Below are 23,077 nucleotides of genomic sequence, written 5' to 3'. Positions count from 1 at the left end.
ATGAAGTAACAAAGACATCTGCTCGTCTGCTTCGTAGCCATTTGCTGAGAAAAGCGAGTGGTTTACTGAAGCAACAGCTACTGTCAAAGTAGCAGATGCCGTCTTCAGGTGCTGCTGGGGTTTTCTATGGCACTACGAAACGGTAGAAGATCAGAAGATCGTAAAAGATGTCTTGGTGTATAATGTGGCAAATATCCTTCGTAAATATGCAGGAAAAAACATTAAAATGCCTTTCTCTCTTTTTAACTCTGTTTGTCATAGCGCATTGCTCCATTAAAGGGATACTACAACGAAATTTCGGCGCTTATTTTTTGGTCTATATATGTTCAAAGGAGCAGCATCACATCGAACATACCAATATCTTGTTAAAAAAGTCACGAAAAGGAATTTTAAAACGAATTAAACGATTAGCAAAGAGCACCTGGTGGATGTCGCCAACGCCTCGCTTGTAATGCCCGTCTAGGAACCTTGGCAGCTAGTGACGGAGGTTGTCTCGTCTCCAGCCACGACGAGAGAAGAGGGGCAGGAGGAACTCCCCTCTTCCCGAGAATGCCTTTTGTGTGTCGCAGAAGTCGCTATTGTCCCCCTACAAGATTACAGAAGATTAACCCGTCACTCAAAATTTGCTGGAACGACTAGGCCATCCTCTCGACGTCAGCCTTGCCGTAGCTTTGCTCGTCTTGAGACGACCTACGTCACGATTGCGTTGGATGTCACGTGGTCTCCACTGGGCCTTCTCCGAGCGCTTGCCAGAGTGGGCCGTTTATAACGAAAAATACAGCCATCAGACTCAAAATACAAACGTGCGATTGTCATTTACGGATATTGTGGATCATTTTCAACCTATTTTTGAACACGACGGGAATATTTCAAATATTGTTGAAGTATCCCTTTAAGGGACAACTCCGCTTCATTTCAGAGCGCAGCTCTTAGGCGCCCATTTCTGGCTTAAGCGGTGTCGACGTAGCCCCGGGTTGCATTATGGAACATTTTCCGTAATGACGTCACATGTGACGTCCCTGTGTGTTACATTATAGATAAATTTGCCCGTAAAATTTAACAAAAAATTTCCCAGCAAAATTTAGTGAAAAAAATCCTCGCTAAATTTAGCGGAAAAATTTTCCCGCTATATTTAGCAGAAAATGTTTCCTGCTAATTTTAGTGGAAAATTTTCCCCACTGAAAATAATTCCACACTAAATTTAGTGGAAAAGATTCTCTGCCAAATTTAGTGGAAAAAATTCCCTGCTAAATTCAGTGGGAAAAATTCCCCACTAAATTTAGCGGGAAAAATTCCCTGCTATGTTTAATGGAAAAAATTTCCCGCTAAATTTTCCCCATTATATTTAGCGGAAAAAATTTTCTGCTACACTTGACGGGAAAAATTTCCCACTAAATTTAGCGAAACAAATTTCCCACTAAATTTACCGAAAAAAATTCCCCACTAAATTTAGCAGGGAATTTTTTTCACTAAATATAGCGGTAAATTTAGCAAAAACTTCCCACTAAATGGGAGGGGAGCAGGAGAGGAGGAGGACAGGTTACGGATGAGGAGGAGGGACATACCCTCCTCTTCGTACTTTCCCCTCCTAATCCTCAGGAGCTGCGCTCTCATTCAGCATTACAGGTAATTGTAAATGTCTTTAATTTTTTTTTTTTTAAAGACAATGCCGTTTTTTTTTGTATTACCTAGGAAGACGACACATCAGATATTACGACGTAGTTCTGTCTCAATGTTTCTTAAGGGGAGACACCCCCTGGGAGGGTCAACTTTTGAACCCTTGGCTGAAAATTAATGAAATTTACAGGGTAGGCTGGTGGTCATGCTACAGGGTGCATGACAAAATTTTAGGTCTGTTGGTTGAGTGGGAAGGAAATTAGGGCAGCTTCTATCAGCAACACCCCTACACTGTTTAGTTAATCTATCGTCAGAAAACTGTCACAATATTAAAGATTTTTATTTGCTAGATATGTAACAGAATGCCTAGGAGGTGCGCCTATAGAAAGGCTTTTGTAAAAAGTAATTGATTTCTATCAATTTTCTCTTCTGCGAAATTGGTCAACTTTTTGGTCTTCTGTGTCTCCGACAAAATGTCAACATTTTTTATAAAAGAGATCCGTAAAGTGACAAACAAACTCCATAGGCGCATTCCTTACTAAATTTCAGTCAGGAAAAGTGAAGAATGAGCCTTGCCTGTATTTCCATTCTCAAACGATAGATTGACTAAAATGGAATTTACACAAAAAGGTGGAACGTAGAAAAATGTGTTCAAAGTGCTCCAAACCCTACCTTTTCTTTAGCTTTGGTGGACAGAAAATAATTTATAAAAAATTAACTATGCAGTGTAAACTAGTGAAAATTTCTGGGAGTACTACTCTCTGGATGTAGATGGATGTAAATATGTAATTTTTCAAAATCAATGTTTTTTGAAGAATCTTTTTTTCTCCGGGTAGTGTCCCCCCTTAAACAGTCCGCAAACTTTGCAACTCGCCAAGTTGCCACAATCGGCTGACTTGAGCAGGCGCATCGAGGCTCAACCAACAGCGCAGTCAACGCTACAGCGTGGGCGTAGCCAACATTGTGCTAAACGTCCATCACATGCATTACCTTCTTTTGCTTGTTTTTACTTCTTCAGGCAAGCGTAACGGGTGATGTCAGCAACGTTTCCTCTCGGCGCTCATCGGTGTCCACGTGATTGGCGTAACGCACCTGCGCAGCGCGTTTCTTGGGCGCCGTTCGGCCGCTCCAACATGGTCCTGTCATTAACCCCATCTCCGGCGTCACAACCGCCGTTGTCGTCTCACCTCTTGTGATTATTGTCTCTTGGAGTTTCGCCCACACTACGGATATTACGTGCGCAGACAAATGCCGCAGTGGTGCAGACGACACTGGCGCCTGGCACGGGCCTGCTCTAATCCCGCCCGTCCTTGCACAGGGGACCACGTGACATCTCACACTACATGATAGCCATGTTCCTGGCGGCCCGAGGCCAACGTTGCCGGACAGAGTCAAGTTTCGGTTTCGATTTCGGCTCGTGTTTAAAATTAGGTCTAAAAATATACTATATCCCATTTTTCCCAAAGCCGATGACGCAGTGTGTTTTACTAGGGCCGTTTAATGTGAAATCACTCATTATTCCGAAATCTTCAAAATCGAGTGGAGTTGCCCTTAAAGGGACACTGACACCCCCCAAAAAATTTTTTTCATTTTTTGCCAGGCGCTTCATTATGGTGTCGGAGGACTACCCAATTAATATTTTGCAACAGAGTAGCGTATTTTTTTAATAAAGCCAAAAGACGCAACTGCTCGAAACCGAAACCCAACGGAGATCGGAGAAGTGAAGAGAAGAGAGTGAGTGGCAGAAGTCACGTGGCTACACCCGACCGTGCATTTTTTTTTTTTCTCCTCTCCGTAGCAGACAACACGACATGCGGCGTACGGGAACTGTTCGCCGTGCGATTATTTTGCAGTTATGCTTGTTCCGCTCGTTGTTCTGTACTCCAAGATAAGTTGTTTTGTATATTGAGGAGTTGGAGATGAGTAGTGAGTGCCCGTGGTGAATTTCCTTGATCGGCTCCGAAAAGAATACACCCATGATGTTGCGTGAAGAGCTGGCTCACATGTCCTGCGTCCGAAAAAAAAGGGGCATTGTGCGACAAAGTTTCTGAAAGATCAACGCGATCGGGACCAATGGCTGGCTGCAATTCCTGTAGAACATATACAGGCACCTCGGAAAGCGGACGGTACCTGATTTATATGCTCCTTGCATTTTGTGGAAAGTGATTACATTGAGTTCGCAGGTGTCAAAAAGGAAATCTCATACCATTTAATTCAGCGAAGTGTCGTCCACAACATCTGTTTGTTATTTTTTTTTTGTTTCTTCCAGTGATAATTGTAGAAATAAAAAAAAAAAGATATGTACACATCAAAAAATGTTTGAAAAAAAAAAAGGTTTTACCTTTTTCTTTTTTTTTCAATCATTCGCAGGATCGAACCCGGTCCTACCGCGCGTGAAGCGGACGTCTTTCCCACTGAGCTACTGGGGCATCACTTTACTGGAGTATCTCTTTCCTTAGTAATATTTTAGCCGGTAAACTATAAGTTGAAAACTTTGCTTCCGATTTTCCTCTAGCAAAAGCACTCCCGGGTCGAAGTTGGGAAGCACCACGCATTGGCGACATTCGCACCTAGTAAAGAAAGTCGTACGCGTGCATATTGAACTCGAAGTAGACACGTCGTGCTTGACGTTTGCGCGAGCGATGTCTTCAGCCACGAGAAGGGAACGACGGCTCGGCGACGTCTTCGTGCAAATCGGCTTGGTGGTCGGGCGTGTCGTACGGGATGAATACCAATTCTTTTGATCAGTCCCAAATTTCTTTAAAGGTAGACAGAATTCGCCGGTACCGCGAACGACAGTTCTGAAATAGAGGTCCCACGACCGTCGTCCGCTGCCATCGCCGTCCCCGCGAGTCCCATGATACGCGAAACGACGAACGCACTGAATGCTTCCGGCTGTCTGTGGAACTTTTTTTTTTTTCAATCAACGTATTTGCAGCTTTTTAGAAGCCGCAAAAAATGGGTTTCATATTTTTTTCTATTTTTAATATTGAGTGTGTGCCTTCAGTAACCCACGACTTTGTTTAAATTTGGTGGTCGCATCGATACCTTAGAAAACGGCCCGTGACCGCGGAAAAGAGAGTGAGCGAGACTCGAACCGGCCAGTTCTTGATCGGCGGTTTTCGTCGCAGAGAGAAACCGAATTTCGAGCCGCAAATTGTGTTCTGGGTAGTTGAGCTCTCGTATGTCACGTACAACTAAAAACCTCGGCGAGCATAAATACCCTGTCAGTGTCCCTTTAAAGAGCACAGCACAGGGCGAAAGTGACAAGACTCATTATAGAGAGCCCAAAAAAGGCATAAGAACTGTCAGCACCAGGAAAAGGGAGTTTGGTATAAAAGAAGGAATGAAAAGAATATAAAACAGTAGATGGAATAGGCAGCAAAAATTCTGCAACTGGACAGCGAAGCAAGTTGAGTCCCAAGTTTAATGCCACGACCGCAATGCAATATCTAGAGCAGGGGTCTCCAAACTTTTTAGGCTAAAGGGTTGGGATTGGCAATCTTTCACTCTCTCGATGACTGGAAAGTAAATAAGCTAATATGAATGAGAAAAAAAATTGAATAAATAATTCTAGATAACTATATAAATACAAAATTAAAAGTTAGAGTGAAAAAAAAAAAAAAAAATCAATAGTGGATGAATGCATATACTCTATTTTTGAAAACCAATATCTAGCTAAATATGCATGACATTACACAATACTTGGGACTCAAGAACTACTCATCAGGCATAAATTAAAGTAGGAACTTTGGCATGTTCCCACACATCAGAAGACTAAAGAGAATAAGAGAACTAATGCTGACAATATGCAATAGATACGACACAGGACACTGAGCACAATATACACCAGAGTGAAAGGAAATTTTTAACATATTTAGTTACCGAGATATGAAACAGGGGACTAAGAATAATGATGCTGATGATGACACTGTCCAATGAATAATACATATAATGAGGACATGCTTTACGATGGCAGTTTTCTTACATTTGGTTTTTTGTCTCTCTGTTTATGCAGCTGGTGAGCGTTGCGGCACCATTCCTTTATGCTCGCTTATTTTTGCACTGCGGTAGCAGTGGGCTTGTTTAAAGAGGGTCGAAGGCTGGGCTTCATTGGGAGTACCCCGGGCAACCACGGGCCGATGAAAAAACCTCTGTGGGCCAGATTTGGCCAGCGGGCTGGAGCCTAGAGCAAAGGTTCCACACGGGGGTTCTCCAGACTCACAGTCCTCAAAGACCTAGTGAGGCCAAGGTTTCTTGACCGTCCCTGCCCCTAAGTAAAGTGTTTTCCCAGTTCGAGCACTACTACTCAGCAGAGCTAAGTCATCCGCTGACGCATGACTATGAGTAAAACACTCTCCAGAATAATCATTACTGTTGGCAAGCTCTGTAAAGCTTCTGAACTGCTTCACTGCATCAATGTCAAGACCGGGATGGGTTCCCCGCTCTCAGTCGAGGCAGGTAAGGGTTCTTCAAGATAGAAGAGTTTGAGAATCTCAGGTCTCGAGCTTACAATCAAGGTTGGTGGGAAACTACAAGAAACATGATAGATGGACCACCATTGTTGCAAATGCATCCAAGAAAAGGCGACTCACATAGCCGGCGGAGTTGACGAAATATTCGCAAGCAATGGATCCCAGGTTCGTGTGGACGAGGTGACCGTGGCCGCGCCTGTGCGTCTTCTCCACTGAGCAGCCCTCAACCACGTGGACACCTGGAACAGGAAAATCCTATGCCCATTTTTGCGCCACAAGTCGTTTTTGCTGCAACCGGGGCGGTCCGAGCGAGTGAAAAAGAAGCCACAACCAAAAAGCGTGCAGCCTGAACCCACGTCAGACGACGGCCTAGAGGTCTACCTTCCCAAGCGTCCTCTCCGATAAAAGCTATTCGGCTAAAGGAGCCCCGATGCCGTTTACCAGTGACAATGACTGCTTTATGGCTGACCACTAGCAGTTCAAAACGTTCAAGAAATAGTAACGCAATTTGTCGTCACTTTTCGGCTACTAATCACGTACGAGAGTACCTTGTCCCGTCTATTATGTACCAGGAAGTCGGACTATGAGTCTGGCTCGTGTTTCCGCTTTGGAGCTTGTTTTGTGCTTATTCTCCCACTGAACTATGTGCACTCGCAAAGCTCCATAATTTTGAATCTAGAACAAAATATGACCGCATGAAATTTTTTTTTTTTTCAGATTATTTATAATCAAGTAAAAATAAGTCATTCCGATTACTTCGAAATTTGCTCCAATGAATCATCAAGGCACCGCCACACCATGTACATGTACAGAAGGGTAGGAGAGGGCATGACGTCAGCCACGTAGCCTCCACAAGCCATGCTCCCTTGACGCCTCGCCTCTTTCTCATTTTCCTCCTTACTCTCCTCACTTATCAGGCCAACGTGACCACATCACGTGACCGTAGCTAGCCTTCGTCTAGCCTTCGATCTGATAAAACCAACCAGATGGCACGCATGCAAGCCTGCAAGGAATCCTTCTACAATAAACCATCCATCTCACACGTGACATGTCATGCGCACCAATTGCCAGAGAGATCTACAGTCACGTTGGCCACAAAATCGTTTGAACTTTTTATGACTAGGCTTCACCAATATTGCAACGTGCCCCCTCCTAGTACCTATAACCTCCTTGTTCCAAGACCGTCTGTATGAAATGACTGTTTTAAATTAAGTTTTTTTCCTAGAGCCATAAACAAATAGAGCATGCTACCGAATGCCACTGTTTCATCAGTATCACTAAGTTCATATCTTAAAATGATTGAAATATCTGTTTTATGTGCTACTCATTACATTTAATAAATTTCACTACACCTATCAACTTGTGGAGATGTGTTCCTTTGATTCTTCCCGATCTTTGAGCAATGTACATTTGGAGTATAATTTATGTATACCGTAGAATACCGTACATCCGCCCATTCCACATTAATGCCCATCCCCAAATTTGTAAGATCAGAGAAAATATGCACGGTACATTTATATGTAAAATTGATGACCGGACAAGCACCCACCCCCATTTTTTTGAAATTATCTACAAAGTTTGAGTGGGCGTTTGTCCGGCATTTTACGGTACTTGTTTTTGTTTCTTGTTCCATATTACATTATATTGTATTTGTTGATAGGGGAAAATTCTAATCTTCAACCAGCGATCTGTATGTGTTCATTATGTATTTTTGTCTCACCCTGTAAGAGCCCTGTATGGGCTGACAGTATTAATAAATGAATGATTCAATGAAGGTGTTGCCATTGTGATATTTTCTCCAGTGGTGTACTTGTGCCTTACCGCATATACATGAGTACTTTGCTGCAGTAAGTGAGTGCCTTTCCTCTCCACACTTTTCTATTGTTTGGCCTAAATAAAATGACGCAACAGTATGCCCTTTGGAAAGGGCAGACTGTTGCAGAAATAAATATTACAATGGAAAATGAAAGGAAAATAAATATTACAATTTCCTTCCTTTAGAGCGCATCTTTTGGACAGCGTGTCAGTGTCACAGACTCCCAAGATGATCTCATAGCTGCAATTATCTTTCAAGCAATGGGAAGTGTCTCTACAAGGATAAAGGATTATAGCTTTTATTTTATAAATACGATAAAATGGCTTTCACAGCAATTCTAACACAAAGAGCTCTTTGCACAAAGGTAAGCAGACGGCTTATAAAATACCATCCAGATGCTTTTCTTTTTTTCATTTTGATTTATGTTTGATTTTATGATATAAAATGAATGTGCGGATTGAAGATAGAATGTTGTTCCAAATTTTGCGGATGAGGATACAAAGTCTGCAGATGCGGATCGGATACAATTATTTAAAAATTTGGCGGATGTGGATACAGATCGGATGATCAAACTGTTATCTGCGCAGGGCTCTGCATATCAGTTAAAAAAACAAAAAAACACTGCATAGTAAATTGGAAGGACATCTTAAAGGATTGTGTTAAAAAGTACTTGTACTTTACTTTGAAAGTACATGGCATTTATAATACTTTAAGTACATTGTGCCCTGTGTACTTACTACTTTACTTGAAGTGCATAACCTCTCATTTACTATGTACTTTGCTTCAAGGAGGTACTTCTTAGGTGTACTTTATACAACACTGCTTTAGATCATAACTGGCAGAAATCTTGAGGTATGCCTGGGGGTCTATGTTGCGCTTTTTGCACTCCCAGGAGACTTGGAAGAAGGAAGTGACGTCAACGACTAGAGCAAACGCAGATTGGATGTTGACTGAAGAAAACAAAATCAACATCCAATCTGCATTTGCTGTGTTGTTGACGTCACTTCCTTCTCCCTAGTCTCCTGGGAGTGCAAAAAGCGCAACATAGCCCCCCTGGTGATTGCGAGATACACCAAATTATAGTCCACTTGCAGAGACCTCAAAAATATATAAAATTGTATTCCCGTAGTTGAAGTCCACAAGCTAGGACGCGAGAAATCGCCGTTTTATTAAAAAAAAACAAGAAATTTGGAAAGAGGGAGTCTAGTTCACAAGCTATCGATACCCAAGTTTATTGTGCACATTGAAACGGCAGAAGACAAAGAAGAAGAAAGGGATTAGGAAAAGACAAAGAAACAATTAGATTGATTCCTTTGGTAGATGAACTTTTATTACTTTTTAATGTATGTTACAATAAAAATAAATACAGAGACAGGCATAAGCTGATTGGAAAACTGTCAAATAGCATCCAACAGACAGAAAACAAAGAAGAAGAAACTGCATGCATCACATGCAGGTGAGAGAGCCAGCGATGATGGAACGTGAGAACGCAATACGGAAGAGCCCTAGCGTTTGATTCTCCTGTCATTTGGATATGGAGGGCCATTGGCCGTGCCCTGAAGACACATCTCGGTTGCGGTCCGCCTTTCCCTACGGCACGTTCGTTGTGGCCGGACTGGCTGCTCTCACGGTCTCCCTGGTAGCCACGCCGGTGGCAATCTTCAGGAGGCTTGGCACCTGCCGACAGAGCTCGCTCTGCACATCCCTTGAAAAGGACCTCGTCGCGTCCCTCAATGCCGAAGTGCACCCTTGCGACGACTTCTACGAACACGTGTGCAGCGGCTGGGACGGGTCCCAGGCACTCAAGCATACAAATCCGCTCGTCAAATATGAGGCATCCTTCGAAAATCGGGTTGTGAGGACGCTACTCAACCGGAAGATTCCGCCGTATCCACGCAGGAGCGAGGACAAGGCGTCGTTCCTACTTCTTCGCTGCCTCCACAATCCCTCCCGTTTGGACACGGCCGGCCAGCTGGCATCGTACCTAGGAGCGTTGCGCCTGCCATGGCCACACAAGACCCACACCTCCAGGCAGCAGCTCTTGGACATCCTCCTTCAGGCATCCCTTGACTTTGGACTGCCGGCCATCTGGGCCTTCTACGTGGGACGCCACCCGCTCAATCCGTCCGAAAACACCCTCTACCTGGAACTACCGGCTAGCGTAGGGGAGTTTTTCAGGACGCTAGATGCCCTGCAGAAACAAGGCAGCGTGCGTCGGTACTTTCGCCGTTGTGCAGAAATACTCGGCGGCACAGGACAGTCTTACAGCAGCATGATCGACGACGTCGTCAAGGTCCACAAGAAATTTCTCAGGCTGGAGGCGCGACACTACAACCCGCTCAGGCAACCCTCCTACATGAACCTGAGCGATGCCGAACTGCGCCGCGCGATAAACGGCCACCTTCCCGACAATTCCCAGCTTTGGCCGACGGACGAGATCGTCAACTTGCAGCCCAAGCTATTCAAAGCATTCAATGAGACGTTCTTGCAGACGGCGGCGGATCGAGAAGATCTCAAGCTCTACGTAGGGGCTTTTGTAGTCTGGGACTTGTCCCCGCTGGCGTACCGCCACCTGACTGTCCACATGCTGGCGGACATGAAAAACTCCGAGATCGAAGAAGAATACGTAACACGGCGCTGTATCGCTGCCTTGCAGACGGTCATGCCACTAGTCCCGTGGAAAGTAGAATCGGACCTGGTTAAAGACAAGTCGGCAATCTTTCGAGAGCTAGCGCTTGTTCAGAGGGCCATAGAGAGGCACAGTGCGAGGTATGGCAAGGAAGTCGTGTCGGTCTTGAAAGAATCAGCGAAGCAGATCATGGTGAATGCCTTCAACTCAAGCGCCACCTCAGCTCTACTGGACAAAATGTATGAGTTTCTCGACATCACGCAGTCTGGGTCCTTTTTCGTCATCTTCCTCAAGGCTAGTTCCAACATCACAGCCTATTTCAAGGACTCGTTGCTCACACCTCAGCACAACATCGTTCACCTGCAGGGCGTCTCAGCGATCAGGTTATACCGCATGCTGGTGCTTCGAGAATCTGTTGTCTCTTCTTATCTCATGGCGCCACCCGTAACGCTGTCCGATCATCCAGTCCCGGTGCAAGCTGCCGTGATGGGGACAAAGCTGGCCTTGGATATTTTACAGGCTTTCGAATACAGCTTCCTCTACGATGCAAACTTCAAAGCGCTTAACGAAACAGATATACGACCGACTGGAGTCGGGAAATATCTACGAGATGTGGTCACCATTTATCGACAACTGGAAGTTCTGATTATAGGGAGGTTTTTTCAGAACAACCGGGTGCGAGAGATCGTCCTGCAAAGCTACGCAACTGCAGTGGCTTTCTCTGCCCACGGCTTGTCAACGACCAACGCCAGTGTCGGGGTGGCCACGTACGCACCCAAGGGCTTTGAAGGTATTCCCGGCGATCAGCTATTCTTCCTCGTCAAATGCTTCACTGCCTGCAGCAATCTGGCGAGGCTGCAGAGGCATTCCAAGATGCTGTGCAACTTCGCCTTGCCGGCGGTAAAGGGGTTCAACAAGGCATTCGGTTGCTCGCCGTCACAACCGCTCTCCTTTAATTTTTCCTGGGATTTCGCTTAGCATTTTGAGCCGACTCCATCAAGGTAACCTCAGTGGACAACCTTAATTAGCAGTCACACAGATGCAATCAAGATTATATCTCCTCAATGGGGAGACTCTTTACAATTCTCAATTTCTTTGCTTTAACAGTGTTTGTATGATTTGCGTTTCAAATCAAGTGGACGGGGTTTGGATGCTCTATTGGTATATCATTAAAATGGCATTTAAAAGCAGCGAGGAAACTCCACTTCGGATTATTTATGAAAGAACTTCCGCACACCCCGGAAAAACTGGCTTCGATTGTCCGTGAGACAGTCAAATTAATGAGTATCATCTCTAAGTATACGCACGAAATGTCTCGTGCATGGGTATGAGGTTGACTTGTCATTTTATGGAATCGTGATTGGTGCGATCAGGCGGGTCCCAGTGCAATGCGACAACACCGGTACATATGGACCGTGATTTGGCAGACTGAAGGAGAAAAGCTGGTTCCGCATTACCGAGGACCCGACGAGATTAAATGATGTGTAGGTCCCGTCACTTCCTCGAAGATCTGCCGGAATTCTGTAATGGTCAGGGGTACCAAATCTCTCCTGCCCATTCGACGCAACGGAAATTGTACCTTCAATGGTACACGTATACACACCAGCAAAAGTGGAGAGCCACTTCTAGTGCACGATGGCTGAAATGAAACAATTCAGAAGATGAGAATGATAAAGTGTTTAATGGCACAAAATGCGACATAGACCAGGGTGCACCCAAGACAACTAAGAAGATAGAGATTAGGAGAAAAAGACAAAGGGATTAGACCGATTGTTTTGGTAGAGGATGGACTTATTACTTATATTGTATGTTACATTATATATATATACCAGCAATCAACTTGTGCCTACTGCTGAGAGCTTTTTTAGTAGGTAAAGGCCATTACCAAGCTCCTTCCCATAAAAAGCCATTTTAGGGGAAAGGGCTTTCATAAAGCCAAAAATATTCCGCACCCAATGTTTCCCAGCCATGCGGGTATTCATGCTATGCAAACTGACATGGTATCATTCCAGGTATTTATGCAATGCAGACTGACACAGTATCCTTCCAAGATTCCTCAGCTTAGTACAGTTAAGTGCAAGTATTCGCGTTACACAAACTTGCATGCCGCTCTCCCGGCCAAGCTGCCTAGTATGACTTAATTAAAATTGCATGTCTAGTTGCTGCAAACAACCAGTATCACAAGTGTCCTGACAAGGTAAGTGTTGGCATCACATGAGATGATGAAGCATCTTTAGAGCGTAAGGGGAGACATAGATCTTTGACACCAAAAACCCCATAGAAAATTGTTTTTTGTGCAAGCTGCTATATTGAAATTTGCAGCTATTTTTCTTCTGATCTGTCAAGTTTCTTATTTTTTATAACAATATTTGAGCAATAATATCAATTTATAATATATTCAATGCAGGCTGAATTTGCGCTAAAATTTATACTAAAATGGTCTTTTTCAACACCCATTTTTGACTCTTAGGAAATTTGAAGGAAGGATATCTCAGCACCTAGGGCAGACAGAAATAAAATTGTTAAAACATTAAGAGGGAAAATCATACAATGTTAAAAACAGATTCTTTAAGATATTCATATGAAAATTTTAAGGAAGTGTCTAGATCCCCGCATGGGGACGTAGCCAAGCCGGGAGGAGAGAAGGCTCCATCCACGCACTACGTCACTTCCTGCGTGGACGGAGGCAGTTCTCCTCCCGTCTTCTCTCCGTCCATGCAGGAATAAACTTCCGGCCTTGCCTCCCAACTTCCGGTCTTGCCTCCCATTGTTTTGCCATGTGGTCGGCGACCATTGCTCCTAGCGTTCCTGCCCTGCCCGGACTGCTGTTCCTGCCTGGTTTTCCGCAAGTGGGTTTGAATTTCTCGGGAGCGTTTTATTTTTGCTGTTTTCTTGGTCAAGGGGTTTGGCCCTTTGCGTATTAGCATGGTCGTGCTTCCGACATACCTTGAATTTCGGTTGCCGGGGATTCGATGGTGAAATACTTGTCCCAGTATTTCCCATCAAATAACCGGGTGGCTGTCGAAGTGCGGATGTTTAGTGGCATTAGGATCGAGGTTTCGTTTTTCAAGGTTTCTGACGCCCTGCCCAATTTTTATGCTGCCATTTTGCACGTTGACACAAACAACACCAGCGTTTGTGCCAGCGCATACATTGACAAGTATCGTCGGCTGGCCGCTCAGATCTTGGAACGGAATCCGACGATGCAAATCGCCTTTTCTTCCGTCCTTCCGAGGCGGGAGAACAGGTTCTCTTCGTTGCAGTGTCAGCATAGTCAGAGTGCCGAGAACCAGGCGTTGAATGATAGTAACAGAGACGTAACCTGGCTCCTGCAGGAGCTGTGCCGCAAGAAGGGCTTCGTGTTCATCGGTGATCCCGCGGACAAGTGGCGTCTTTGCATCAGCTACTGTTTTATTTGTCATGGAATAAACCGTTTTTAAAATCTTTTAAGCAGTTTCCTCGATGAAATGCTCTCAGTATGTTTGTTATTACTGGGACTAATGCATGTTTTCCCTTCTCTCACAATTTTTGTGAGACTGCGAGCGTGCGCGCAAGTCAACAACGCACGGAGCGGTGGGCTCGCACTTGTTCCTTTGATGCACATAAGCTCACACTAAAACGCCTCGAACCATGCCAACCACACACACGTCAAAGCCCCACCGCCTCTCCTCTACATCGATGCACGTGTGGGCGAAGGCCCGGAGGCCACATCTGCACCACATAGCTGCACGCACGCATGCCCACACGCACGGATGGCACGCACGCCGCCCACTCGCATGTGTGACTGCTAAACAACTCAACTATAAAGGTATCTATTGATACTATTTTTATGATGCATGAGATTTGCTGTTAGTGTTAGAAAACAGTAAAAAATTTATAAATTGTCTAAAAATTTGTAAGGTCACGTGACATATTAACTTTAAAACAACAATAAAATGTAACCTCTTTATTTTTATATCCTATATTTACTTATAAGAAAGCATAATATGTACACAAAAACAAATAATGTCCTTATATTATAAGTCACGTGACCTTTTGCATGGATGGAGCCTTATTTGCTCCTGATTTCGCTACGTCCCCGCACGTGAATGTAGCCTTTGCCAAGTTTTAATTTCTCCATTATTTTATTACTTGCCGGCAGACACACACTGAACACTGAACTTCAATGTGTTGTAAAAGCACTAGAAATTTCACCCTCTAAAGCACATCAAACACTGTATTCTTTAGAGTTTCTAGTATCTACATAGCAAGTTGTTAAAGAAGCTATGCAACAATTTTACCATTCAAAAAATTTGCATTTTCTACTTTTGACATTGTTTATCTTGTCACAGAGGACAGAAAGCACATCTCCTTCCTTAAAAACTTTGCGATTCCGTTGCGTAATCGCGAGGCAAAAATTATAATATTTCCCGACCTACAGCCGTGAACGGCGGCCATGAGAGCCGTGCGGCATGACGTCAATAGGGAACTTGTAAAAAGATAGGAAGTTGTGCAAATACCTGCTCGATAAACGGTAATTTTTGTATAAATCTTGTCGCTCCAACATAAATATAAATGCGTCAAAAACCGTCTTGCGACCCCGGTGACTGGAAGGCAGGGACCAAATATAGTTTTCCCACGGCCATTGCTTTCAGGAGCGAGTGCTTCAGTTCATAAAATAACTCCTGCCGTGCAAAAACATGTGGTTTCGTTTCACAGCATGACGGCATGGCTGGTACCTGGCACGCTAGCATTGAAGCGTCCGCACACACCTGCGTGTATTGTTGAAAATATTTAAAAAAAAGACGTGAGACGAGTCCCACGATACGAAACGAAGAGAGCGCGAAACACGAGACGGCGGGAAAACCACGCAAGACCGGATAGACAAGTGATGCAGGGTACTTTGTGTCGGGCGGCCGCTTGCGCCACAAAACACACGCATGCTCAATTACGATACACAGCTTAGTTTCGGTTTCAAAAGGCAACCAAAACTGTTTTTTTGGTGCAGGCTTGGCACAGATTACTCATATTTTGGCAAAATATAGTAGGATGTAGAAAGGTTAGCCACTTGGCATAATTGGCACAGCAATCACATCACTGCAAGTCTCTCGGTAATTTCATACTGAAACAATAGTTTTATTAAGCGGAATTTGCTGCCAAAAACTGAAGCTGAGATAAATGCATGTACTTGAAGTTTCAAGATGAAGTTTTAAAAACTTCTTTTTGCATCTTAAATAGGGTGTCTAGCAAATTATTATTTTGAAATTTCCTGACTTTTCCAGGTTTTCCCTGACAATTTCAGGTGAAATTCCCTGACCACTGTAGAGGCGGTTAAATATATAAGAACATTACAACACAAGGCATTGAGCATTGAGCACTGTGAGGATCCTTTTGCATTGGCTTAATCCAACTTACGTATTCCGAAATATTCGGGTTCGCCCAGTTCAGATTAAACAAGCACTTTCTTGTCGCCGACATCGTCAGTAAAGAGGTCACTTGCGTAAACACAATGAAAACCCGACGCTCAACCACATACATCAATAACCGAATAGCAGCATGACCGCCAGACGTACGCTTTCGAATACCTTCGGCTTAAGGCTTGGATTGGGGTCTGCGGCTTTCCCATTTGGTGCTATATCAGTAGCTCTAAATGCATATAACCTAGTGTCGCACCCTTAATCCAACCCAATCCAATCCGAGGCTCGGACTGGATTTATCGGCTGTTCACTTTGCATCCGCAGCACACTAAACATTGGGTGGTGAGCAAAGCCCGCGCTCCGGCTCTTAGCACAATTTATTGCATATTTTGCTGCCCCCAAGTCCTCAAGTCTTTGCTGAGGGTACTCAATGGCGTTTCTGGCTCATTTTTCCTGACTGGGCTCGCTTTTCGGCAATATCCCTAAGAATTCCCTGATATTTCCCAGTGATTAAAATTTCCCTGACAATTCCCGGTTTTCCCCGTCGCCAGACACCCTGTTAAATGTCGAAAATTCTTTCGAGCAGAGTAGGTGATGTCTTCCTCAAACTTCTCCTGATATACTGACATTGCTTTCAGCTAATTTCACTTGCGGATGACGAGTGCTACGCAGTGCAGCACGCCTCACCAACATATAAAGAATAATTATTTTTGATATGGTTTGTCAGTGCACATTGACTAGACTTTGTGAGAGTGTTCCTTGTTATCCATACATGCCAAAACTCTGCAATTCTGAATATGCATTTTCTGGAAAAAAAAGGTGCAATTCAAGGTAGTGACCCCCCTTAAGTCATCTGCTGGCAGCAGAGGTCGGCATTTTAGGTCGCCCTCACTCACCCTCACCCTCACAGCCACACTCACCTAAGCCCCTCACTCACCCTCACCCTCACAGCCACACTCACCTAAGCCCCTCACTCACCCTCACCCTCACAGCTACACTCACCTTCAGCCCCTCACTCACCCTCATCCTCACAGTCACACTCACCTTCAGCCCTTCACTCAACCTCACTGAACCTCACAGCCCTCACGCCCCTCACCGCCCTCACGGCCCTCACGCCCCTCACGCACTCATGGCCCTCACGCCACTCACCGCCCTCACGCCCCTCACTCACTCATGGCCCTCACGGCCCTCACCGCCCTCACGCACTCATAGCCCTTACGCCACTCACCGCCCTCACGCCCCTCACTCAGTCATGGCCCTCACGCCCCTCACCGCCCTCACACCACTCACGCCACTCACTGCCCTCAAGCCACTCACCGCCCTCACACCCCTCACTCAGTCATGGCCCTCACGCCGCTCACCGCCCTCACGCACTCATAGCCCTCACGCCCACTCACCGCCCTCACGCCACTCACCGCCCTCACGCCACTCACCGCCCTCACGCCACTCACCGCCCTCACGCCCCTCACGCACTCACCGCCCTCGCGGCCCTCACAGCCCTCACGCACTCATGGCCCTCGCGCCACTCAGGCCCGCTTCAGATGGGGCAATTTCGTCCAGAAACTTGACGTCGCAATACCAGCAACACGGGCCGCCCGCGATCACACGCAGCAACCAATTGCTGCAATTTGTCATCATCATCATAAAATTTGATTTTTCTTGCACTTTTTAGACACAATTACGCGTTATAAACGTGTTTTTATGCATTTAAATCTCGTTGAGAATACTAATGTACCTTTCTGAAACAGTTTATTTCCGAAAACGATCGATTTCAAACCAGAACCAAGTCCTTCGGTGCCATCATCTCCGGCACGACGTATCACGTAAAAATATTGCGTCCCTGATTGGATGCAGCCGCTTCAAATGTCTTCGAATTGCTCCGAGTTGCTTGATTATTTCGAGCCAGACCCCATCTCAGCAATTCGTGTTGATCTAGGGAAAGCTAGAGAACAACCCGCCATCAACACCAAAATTGCTGAGAAAGATGCTGCGTCTGAAGGGGGCCTCACGCGCTCACGTCCCTCACGCATTCATGGCCCTCACACCCCTCATGCACTCACCGCCCTCACGGCCCTCACGCACTCATGGCCCTCACACCCCTCACGCACTCATGGCCCTCACGCCACTCACCGCCCTCACGCCCCTCACACACTCACGGCCCTCACACCCCTCACGCACTCATGGCCCTCACGCCACTCACCGCCCTCACGCCCCTCACGCACTCACGGCCCTCACCGCCCTCACGGCCCTCACTCACCCTCATACTCATGAATTTTCCTGGTTCAAAAACTCACTCACCCTCACCTCACCTGTGAAGATGAGGGTGAGTGAGGGTGAGTGAGGGCCCTCATGAGTGCAGGTTTGCCGAGGTATGGCTGGCAGTAATTGGCCTGCGTCCTGTTTTTTCAGGAGCCATACTAAGGTTAGTTCCCGGTTACCTTTTCCAATCTCCACCCGTACGCGCCGCGTTACCAGCCCAATCATACGCTTCAGTTCTAGTTGATGCGTCTTGTTGTTTTAGCAGTGCGGAACGATAACAACTTTTAATTCGCAGCTGAGGGGCTTTCTGTGGAGAGTTCCGATACGCAAGTATATACGAGTATGCCATCGTTGCCAGTGTTTTCGAAGAAAATTATGTTAGATTGTAAATAGAGTTAAAGCCCTTTGTTCGAGAGTTTACCAGAGTTTCGTTTTTTCTTAAAAAAGCACTGACACCCCGAAGGTCATATTTTTTTTTTGTTGTCTAAAATGTAGCAAGCTATACCATAGGCATCAGCTACCAAAGGTAGCTGATACTTTAGTATTTTGGACAAATCCACCTATGCATGTCTCATTTTCGAAAATCAGACACCCACACTCCATTATTGGCTGAGCTGTGGCACTGATGGCACAAAGCAACGCGTTCAAAGAAGTGCTTTGAAGGCATTGATATGGGATCGGAAATACACACACAACGTTTATTGTGTGTTGCTCATATTCATTTAAATACGGTATATTTCTGAACAATAAAAGCATTTACCTTTCTTCGCGTTCGAAACAAACTACCAACTCGCACGGTTCTCCCTCGTGCCGCTGGCGTTTAACAGATCATTAACATGAGACCATTAAACAGAACGGAAGTCTCTTTACCTGGTTCAGAATAAATCATGATCATTCTACTTGACACCTGTTTTCATGAAGCAAAAATCGACTTTTAATAATCTTAAAAAAAATGTTTTTGGCTAGTTTTGGCGCAACATTTACGCTTGGGAGCAGGATGGCGCAGCAAAAGTAGACTGGTGCACAATGGCACAATCGGCGCAGCGCTTCCACTCCTGTCCTTAACGCTATTGTGCTATATTTCAACATGAAGTAAACTTATAGTACAACTAAACGATATAAAAAAACCGAAGCTTGCTTCTTCTAGTGTTTCTTCTCTGCAGCGCACCAGTGCTCGGTAAGAAGCGCGCTCAACATGGCTAACCTGCCATGACCAACACTTAAAAAAATATTAATAGTGCAGTTCATCTCAAAGCGAATATGGAATGATGAATTTCCCAAAACTTATAGTTGAAATCTCAAAGAATCTCACAGCACTAATAGATAGATACAGCAGAACTCTTTTGAGATGGGCGATCTAGCGGTAGGCAGTGCAGCCAAACCAGTCATGTATGGCAGCGTGTAGTTTGAACAATTTCAGATTTTTGTGCGCTTGAATTACTGGGAGCTTTCTCCTAATCAAATACACAGGACTTTGACAGGACGTGCATGTTAGTTTAAATTAAGAGAGTTTAAATTATCGAGAGTGTACTGTAGTAGATTCAATTTCAGTCTATTTCAAAGGTATTGATGGAACTTGGTTATACCAAACATCGGTGCAAGGCAACACAGTGGTAGATTTGTTTTACTGCCATCGCAACAGTCGCAATAAAAAACCAATGGGCTCCTCTTCACCCACTGATTTCCGGTGCACCGGCACCGCTCAGATTTCACAGGGTGAAGCATTACGGCTCTACTTGTGGTGGTTTGTATCGCTGGAACACCAGCTGAAATCACCAGCTCCTTTCTGGAAGGCATTCTCCTGCTCTCCAGAATAATTCCAACGTGCTCCTCCTCTTACTAGCCTATCCAAAGACTCTGGTACGTTAGACAGGTCGGGTGCAAATATTCCGCAGAAGCTGATGAGGCACAAAAATAATTTGCAACTCCTTTGTGTCTTGGAGAGCTGGGGCCTTTAATTAAACCTCCTGTTTTAGCCGGTGAAGGCTGCAGCCCTGTGTGGTCAATCGAGAGTCCCAAATAATCTTGGGCAAGTCTGTGAAGACAGCGACACTGCACAGTCAAGCTCGGTGTATTTCGCAAGCTGAGACCATGCCGACTCTAAAGTAGAAAATTTTCGTGAGACGCTCTGCCGACATCCTGTTTATTATATAGGAAGCACAAAAGAACGACCATTGTGTATTTTATTGCGCGTGCCTTCAATGTGCACAAGAAAACAAGACACAAAACTGCAGGAGCCTAGAGCCACTGTATATGGCAGCTAAAGCTGCCATATAAAATGGCTTTAGGAAAACCCAGCAACGAGCTAAACCAACGAAATGGAATCCATTCAATACAGCGGAGCCGTACTACGCACTGAACCCGTCGCAAACCCAAACAAGATAGTGCCGCCCTATGGTTTCGATACGTCACAGTCTTGATTTTAGCACCGCCGTCAAGCGTCGGGGGATTCGATAGACTACTACTTCCAAAAATCCTCGCACGCGACGCTGCGTGCATTGCATTACGGTACCTCTTTGGCCACGGAAAGGAGCGGCATGGTTTCGGTTTTGATCGCCCTGTTACAAAGTGGTATATGGTATTGCGACACTGTGTGAAAGTAAAGTCATCGCTCGCTCGAACAGCATCTGTTCATCTATGTGAGAGCCCCCATTGAGACATGAACCTCTGGCGGCTGTAAGTGCCTGCCTAGGCTAAATGAGGAGTTAAAGTACGACCAGCCACGTCCCGCACCTTTCTTGCGGTTTGGCTACCAGTCCGGAGTGAAGCATGACCCTCCTGGCAAACGGATAATTTAAGAAGTCCATTAAGGAGATAAAGCAGGATGACTGGACCGCTACACTTTTTCTACCATACGTGCCTTCGTAGTCCTGTTTTCGTGCGCACAAACTCTGGCACGTCAGGAGCTTCCCGAGAAACGTGCCCCAGCATCTTATCCGTATCGATAGGCAACGCCTACATCGTAATATAAATTTAAGTCGAATTATTCTGGAATGTAAGCACTTGGCAGTAACGGAACGTCGTGAAGTGAGGTCGGGCACTGGCAAAACTCAGTTTTGCCAGTGCCCATTTTATGTTTGATTTGTTTATAAGACTACCTTGGGCCCTGACCTGATGTGATAACAATAATTGCAATGATACCGTCCCGCCAACGTGCTCGCATTTTTAATAGAACAAGAAAGCAAGTACACTGTCGTTCTCGTTGCTCAATTCACTCAAGAATTAACCAAGCTCAACATGTTTCTAAAAACAATCAGTTGTTTGACAGTTCTTGCTTTCCTGACGATTTCATTACATCACCCACACTTGTCTTTTAATAGGGATATTTTTTTAAGCCGAGAATTTTGAGCTCGTAGCTTCATCTTTGGCAGTTGCTCCTACTGATCTAGACTTTGCGCATCCAAGATGCATCCTTCACAGGAGCTCGCCCTTGCAGCCTAGTACCACAATTGTTGTCAATACAAAAAGCTGGGAAGCAAATGATAAAGCGAAACAAAGTGCAAATGGACAAAAACAAGTAAAAACTATATAAACACGTTAAAAAAGCGGAGCGACTTTTCAAGCAAAAATGAATCGGCGAGATGAGATCACGATGGCGAGTGCGCTCGAGACATGGGAACCGGGACTCTTAGCTGGTTCCCTGCGGGCCGCGACCCAGCTAATCGCAGGCCGCATGTTTGAGACCCCTGGTATATACTGACAAGCCCGGAAAGCTACCCCCGAGCCGGTCTCACGAAAATTGGGGAAAGCTGAAAATCCCCAAGTTGGGGCTCTCCCCGAATAAGGAAATCCCATCCCAAGCTTCGTGGGATGATATCCTAATCTATAGCCTCATTTTGGGTTTACCTGGAACACAGATTGCACTGCATAAACTGTCAGCGAGATTGCCTTTTTTTTTGGGGGGAGAACCACACTCCTTGTTGCATTTTATTTTTACGGAGACAGTTGTTATCGGCTCTTCCAGCCACTCAAAATGACATCCGTTGTTGATGTTGTAGTTGGCGATGTAGGATGTCCCTCGTCGACGTTGCAAAATCCTTAAAAAAGATTGCCCGCCGCTGCCCGCGGGGATCGAACATCGGTCCACTGCTTGCAAAGCAGAGACGTCACCAGTGAACTACGCCACAGCGTTAACAAGTCGCTTTAAACTTGGGGGTTTTGTAGTACCTGATGCTCACTGCGCACGCTCTCCGGGAAAAAGGAATGGCCGATGACAAGGTGCCGTTGGGGCAACGTCAATTCCGAGAGCTCATGAAGGGAGACGAGCTTTCACGCACTCTGGAACTTTGCGCACGCCTGCCAGCGTTCACAAAATGGAATGCAGGGTCTTGACCAAATGGTTACGCTGTGTGGTTCTGTTTTCTCTATAGCCCTCTACGGGACAGATGTTTTTTTTTTGTTCAGTGCTTTTTGTTCACGCACCCCACTGCGGGCGAATGCGACGCTGTTGTCTGACGACTTAGCCGTGTCTCGTCGCAGCTGCCGCTGTGACTGGACATTGGACTGACACAGGTCTGCTAATTGTTTTTATTGGAACCGAGATGTTCTTTAAACCCTTAACCGCTTTTAGTTTTGGGGAATTTCTCACCCTGAACTGCTTACTTGTCTTAAAAATTACATTTGTTGCCTTCAAATAAAGGTTTTAGCCACAAACAAAAAATGGGAGCAAAATTTTAAAATATTCAGCATTGCCATTTCCTGGCAGAGCCGTTTAAAACGGTTGAGTGAGTGAACCGAGGAAAGCAGACGAGCTACACTTGTCCTGAACAGTTTGGGGACGGCTTTAAGCTGACCGACCTAGGCTCTTCCAAAACGATTAAGGGGTTAACTGATTCGGGTCACAGAAACATTCCGTGGAGATCGGGGAGTCTCACGACTGTGTCCT

At 45.3% G+C, this 23,077-nt stretch overlaps 1 protein-coding gene across 1 annotated transcript in view; it reads right to left on the bottom strand.

Moving 5' to 3' along the window:
• The window catches only part of LOC8035163 (pyruvate dehydrogenase phosphatase regulatory subunit, mitochondrial), a 108,828-nt gene that overhangs the window by 57,505 nt on the left and 28,246 nt on the right, over window positions 1-23,077 (bottom strand). The window contains exon 7 of the mRNA XM_029980335.3: window positions 6,213-6,331. Within this exon, the coding sequence (XP_029836195.2) occupies window positions 6,213-6,331 (119 nt within the window). The remainder of the gene's footprint in view (window positions 1-6,212; window positions 6,332-23,077) is intronic.

Source organism: Ixodes scapularis, unplaced genomic scaffold, assembly GCF_016920785.2.
Source record: "Ixodes scapularis isolate PalLabHiFi unplaced genomic scaffold, ASM1692078v2 PGA_scaffold3__209_contigs__length_174095766, whole genome shotgun sequence".
NCBI lineage: Eukaryota > Metazoa > Arthropoda > Arachnida > Ixodida > Ixodidae > Ixodes > Ixodes scapularis.
Note: the sequence above shows the minus strand (reverse complement) of the source record. Positions and strands in the feature narration are given on the sequence as shown.